At 42.2% G+C, this 5,953-nt stretch overlaps 1 protein-coding gene across 1 annotated transcript in view; it reads left to right on the top strand.

Annotated features, from left to right (window-relative positions):
* Window positions 1–5,953, top strand: part of arhgef18b (rho/rac guanine nucleotide exchange factor (GEF) 18b) — a 100,532-nt gene that overhangs the window by 43,700 nt on the left and 50,879 nt on the right. The window contains 7 exon segments of the mRNA XM_070447450.1: window positions 227–311; window positions 573–808; window positions 2,947–3,012; window positions 3,014–3,073; window positions 3,645–3,762; window positions 4,051–4,305; window positions 4,566–4,685. Of these exon segments, the coding sequence (XP_070303551.1) occupies window positions 227–311; window positions 573–808; window positions 2,947–3,012; window positions 3,014–3,073; window positions 3,645–3,762; window positions 4,051–4,305; window positions 4,566–4,685 (940 nt within the window).

The raw sequence follows: 5,953 nt of genomic DNA, 5'->3' as shown, positions 1-5,953 counted from the left end.
AACACTTTTTGTTGATTACTACATGATTCCATATGTGTTATTTCATAGTTTTGATGTTTTCCCTGTTATTCTACAATGTAGAAAATAGTAAAAATAAAGAAAAACCCTTGAATGAGTAYGTGTGTCCAAACTTTTGACTGGAACTGTATGTTAATATTATATATTTGTGGATAATGTTGTTATTATTAATTATTGTTTGTATGATCTATTATCTTCTATATTATAGGTGGAGTCATGGAGTCTGGCTGTGGACCAGCAGTACCTGAAGAAATACACCAAGGAGATGGTCAAGAGACAGGACGTTATCTATGGTACATTTCACCATCTCTTATGTTTTTAGACATTTTCTGTTACATTTTGTCTTTTTATTTAGGCTTTCATTGTGTTTATATAGTTACATTTATGTGTTTAAGTTATAGTAGAGATATGTAGAAACTCATACCATCTTTCTGTTTGTCTGGACTTGCCATTGTTTTATTATTCACCTACAGTCAATAATGGTGGTCCAGTGGTTGAAAAGCAAATTCCTTTTTAAAGACAAACTAGATGTTGAACCGTCCGTCTCCCGACAGAGCTGATGCAGACAGAGATGCACCACGTGCGGACCCTGAAGATCATGCTGCGTGTGTACATGAGGGAGCTGAAGGAGCATCTCCAGATGGACGAGCTGTTCCCGCGCCTAGAGAGCCTGCTGGAGCTGCACACAAACTTCCTGTCCCGCCTAAAAGAGCGGCGCCGAGACTCCACGCAGCCCGGCAGCGACAGGAACTACAACATACAGAGACTCGCTGACATCCTCACCACACAGGTACAGACAACACACTCCACACACATTCGTACAGTCATGCACACGCATGCACGCACACACAAACACACACACAGTCATTCACACACACACTTTCTGTCACTCTCTCACCCTCACTCTCAGAGTGACTGAATTGGCTTGTGTTTTGGTTCACTTTGCAGGTTGACAAATCAGACGCTGTGTCCCAGTTACGTCAACAGTGTTCCTCTCTGAATTCCTCTTCCCTTTATAATACAAAAAGATCATGTTACAGGCCCCACGGAAAGTATTCAACCCCTTGACTTTGTTACCTTACAGCAGGGGTGTCAAACTCATTCCACGGAGGGGCCTAGTGTCTGCAGGTTTTGGTTTTCCTTTCAATAAAGCCCAGACAACCAGGTGTGGGGAGTTCCTAACTAATTAGTGATGTTAATTCATCAATCAAAGTACAAGGGAGGAGCGAAAACCCGCAGACACTCGGCCCCCGTGGAATGAGTTTGACACCTGTGCCTACAGCATTATTTCTAAAATGATTAAAAAAATGTTGTCCTCATCAATCTACACACAATACCCCATAATGAGAAAGCGAAAAAAGGCTTTAGAAATGTTTGCAAATGTATTAAAAATAAAATACAGAAAATACCTAATTTACATAAGTATTCAGACCCCTTGCTATGAGACTCGAAATTGAGCTCAGGTGCATCCTGCTTCCATTGATCATCCTTGAGATTTCTACAACTTGATTGGATTGATTTGGAAAGACACACACCTGTCTATATAAGGTCCTGCAGTTGATAGTTCATGTCAGAGCAAAAACTAAGCCACGAGGTCGAAGGAATTGTCCATAGAGCTCCGAGACAGGATTGTTGTCGAGGCACAGATCTGGAGAAGGGTATCAAAACAATTCTGCAGCATTGAAGGTCCCCAAGAACACAGTGGACCGCAACATTTCTAAAATGGAAGAAATTTGGAACCACCAAGTATTCTCTTAGAGCTGGCCGCCCGGCCAAACTGAGCCATCGGGGAGAAGGGCCTTGGTCAGGGAGGTGACCAAGAACCCGATGGTCACTCTGACAGAGCGCTAAAGTTCCTCTGTGGAGATGGAGAACCTTCCGTAAGGCAACCATCTCTGCAGCACTCACCAATCAGGTCTTATGGTAGAGTGCCAGACAGAAGCCTCTCTTCAGTAAAAGCACATGACAGCCCGCTTGGAGTTTGCCAAAAGGCCCCTAAAGGACTATCAGGCCATGAGAAACAAGATTCTCTGGTCTGATGAAACCAAGATGAACTCTTTGCCTGAATTGCCAAGCGTCACGTCTGGAGGAACCTGGCACCATCCCTACGGTGAAGCATGGTGGTGGCGCGTCATGCTGTGGGGATGTTTTTCAGTGGCATGGACTGGGGACTAGTCAGGATCGAGGGAAAGATAACGGATAAAGTACAGAGAGATCGACCATTCTCTGGAGAGACTTGAAAATAGCTGTGCAGTGACGCTCCCCATCCAACCTGACAACGCTTGAGAGGATCTGCAGAGAAGAATGGGGAGAAACTCCCCAAATACAGGTGCCAAGCTTGTAGTGTCATACCCAAGAAGACTCTAGGCTGTAATCGCGCCAAAGGTGCTTCAACAAAAAACTAAGTAAAGGGTCTGAATACTTATGGGGTGGCAGGGTAGCCTAGTGGTTAAAGTGTTGGACTAGTAACCGAAAGGTTGCAAGATCGAATCCCGGAGCTGACAAGGTAAAAATCTGCCGTTCACTATTCCCGGCCGTCATTAAAATAAGAATTTGTTCTTAACTGACTTGCCTAGTTAAATAGAGGTTAAAAAACATTTTTGGGCAATTTCTGAAAAAACAGATTTTGCTTTGTCAATTTGGGGTATTGTGTAATTAGATGAGGGGAAAACTATTTAATCCATTTTAGAATAAGGCTGTAACGTAACAAAAACGTGGAAAAGGTCAAGAGGTCTGAATACTTTCAAATGCACTGTATATTTTCAAAAGGATAATATACACTGTAATTCAAATCATATTTTGCTTTGGTTAAACCTGTCAGAGAGAGAGTAATCAGGAGGTAATCAGAGCAGACTATCTACGTAACGGTACTGAGAGTTGTAATCAGCGAATATGTCTCCTCAGATCTCATCCCTGTCTCCTCTCCAGTTTTCAGGTGAGAAAGGGGACCGGTTGAAGGAGAACTATGGTGATTTCTGCAGCCACCACACCGAGAGCTTTCAACTACTACAAGGAGCAACTACACAACAACAAGAAGTTCCAGAACCTCATACGGGTTGGTTGTTACTGGTTCCATTACTGTAGTTGAGATATTGACCAAAAAATCGCAGACCCATCTGTTAACTTAAAGGAGCTATCTGCAGTTTGAAAAAATACAAAGGAGGGGTGAGCCTGGAGAAATGTAACCACTCTTGAATTCATAGACATAGCTATTGATGCAAGGACTGACCATACATGAAATCAACATTTTATATTTGTATGCCTTTTTTGAGGTTATACAGTGTTTGTTTACATTTACAATGTTAGTAAAACAAGCTTATATTTTGGTTTCTGATGGGGTACACCAGTTGTTCTATGCTCATGAGGCAAGTTATATTCTTCAAGAATCAATGAGTATAGCATTAAGTCCAAAAATGTATGTAACAACTGCAAATTGCCTCTTTAAAAAAATAAAATAAAAAGAGGATGTGAAACATTCATGACAGTGGGTTATTTATGAACAAGTGAGGTTTTCACATCCAGCTATTGTGGCCTCCTGTGTGTAACCAGAAACATTTGGTGATTGCACTAGATGGTCCATGACCAGTGTATAATGCATCTCCCTTTTTTTCTTATTTTTCTTCCAGAAAGTCAATAATTTGTCCGTTGTGAGAAGATTAGGGGTGACAGAGTGTATTCTCCTGGTGACACAACGCATCACCAAGTACCCTGTGCTGGTGGAACGCATRGTGCAGAATACAGAAGGTACAGACATCAGTAGACAGAGGATTTATTGTACTTGGTCCTCTCCKGTCTAATAACTCTTGAGATTTAGGTCCAACTTTCTGTTAGACTAATGGAATAGAAAGAACAACATGATATCTCCTTTAACTAATCAATCAAATGTATTTTATAAAGCCCTTTTTTACATCAGCAGTCGTCACAAAGAGCCTTACGGATACCCAGCCTAAAACCCCAAAGAGCTAAGAGAAATATCATTTCTCTGTAACATTCTGTCTGTTTGAAGTSAGTCTGGGTTTTTTCTCCCTCCAGTGGGTACGGAGGAACACGAGGAGTTGACCAGGTCTCTGGGTCTGATTAAAGACTGCATCGTCCAGGTGGATGCCCTGGTCAACCTGCATGAGAAGGCCTCGCGCCTCCGAGACATCGCCCACAAGATGGAGCCCAAGTCCCTCGGCAAGATCAAAGATGGCCGTGTGTTCCACAGAGAGGACCTGGCCCAGGGGCGACGCAGGCTGCTGCACGAGGGGACGGCCAACCACAAGGCCGCCTCCGGCAGACTCAAAGGTAACAGGATGACCCTCGGGTCAGGGTTGGGGTCAATTGCATTTAAACTCCAGTCAATTCAGGAAGTGCACAGAAATTCCAATTTATCTTCAATGCTTTTCAATTGGGAAAATTTGGATTTTTTTTTTTTCTTTCTGAATTGACTGTAATTTAAATGAAATTGACCCCAACCCTGCCTCCAATAATCTGAAATTATCTTCTATTTTCTCTTCTGTCTGTGTTGATCTCAGACAGGTCTAAGAATGTAACTCCCGTTTCAGATATTGTGGCTGTGCTGCTGTCAGACGTGCTGCTGTTACTCCAAGAGAAGGACCAGAGATATGTTTTCTCCACAGTGGTGAGGCGGGAATTCTTATGTCAGTTAATTCCAACTAAGCTTTGTTTCCGACTCTGGAACGACTGACAAATCTGTCATACAACTCTCAACAGAAAGTTCGACACAGCTTCTTCTGTTTATCTGTTTAGATCAGGGCTCTCCAACCTTGTTCCTTGAGAACTACTCATCCTGGTGTAAACCTACAGGAGGGTAGCTCTCCAGGAACAGGGTTGGAGAGCCCTGGTGTAAACCTACAGGAGGGTAGCTCTCCAGGAACAGGGTTACACACACCACAATCACACCAGAGCATGTTAGTAGAGTGGTTGGAAAGACTCCCTCTCCGCGTCACAGGAAGAAGAATAAAAAACGGCCTCTCATTTCTCTCCTTCATTTAAAATGACAATTGTTGTGACTAGCTGGACCTATCCAATTTAACCAACACCCATCTATTGTTGTGACTACCTGGACCTACCATTTAACCAACACCCATCTATTGTTGTGACAAGCTGGACCCTACATTTAACCAACACCCATCTATTGTTGTGACTACCTGGACCTACCATTTAACCAACACCCATGCTATTGTTGTGACTACCTGGACGCTACCATTTAACCCACACCCCATCTATTGTTGTGACTACCTGGACCTACCATTTAACCAACACCCATCTATTGTTGCTGACTACCTGGACCTACCATTTATAACAACACGCCATCTATTGTTTGTGACTAGCTGGACCTCCATTTAACCAACACCCATCTATTGTTGTGACTAGCTGGACCTACCATTTTAACCAACACCCATCTATTGTTGTGACTACCTAGACCTATACCATTTAACCAACACCCATCTATTGTTGTGACTACCTAGACCTACCATTTAACCAACACCCATCTATTGTTGTGACTACTGGACCTACCATTTAACCAACACCCATCTATTGTTGTGACTACTGGACCTACCATTTAACCAACACCATCTATTGTTGTGACTTACCTAGACCTACCATTTAACCAACGCCCATCTATGTGTTGTGACTACCTGGACCTACCATTTGGTTTGAAGTATTGACCAAATCATATGATTTTGAATAAAAGTATTTTAATAAACAACGAAAAGGTGGACTTTAAGAAGTGCTTATCATTTCAAATAGTACATGTCATATTAAACAGCATATTAAAAACTGTAAATAAGGTACATGTCAATATGAAATCAGGTCATATTGCAATCAGCTGTAAACACTAAGTAACTCTTACAATGTCATAATAAACAGACATTAACACTGGTAAATAGGTTACATGTCGGATATTAAAACAGCATATTAACACTGT

This window comes from Salvelinus sp. IW2-2015, linkage group LG16 (genome assembly GCF_002910315.2).
Source record: "Salvelinus sp. IW2-2015 linkage group LG16, ASM291031v2, whole genome shotgun sequence".
Classification (NCBI taxonomy): domain Eukaryota; kingdom Metazoa; phylum Chordata; class Actinopteri; order Salmoniformes; family Salmonidae; genus Salvelinus; species Salvelinus sp. IW2-2015.
The sequence above is the reverse complement of the archived record's forward strand: the minus strand, read 5'-3'. Positions and strand labels throughout refer to the sequence as shown.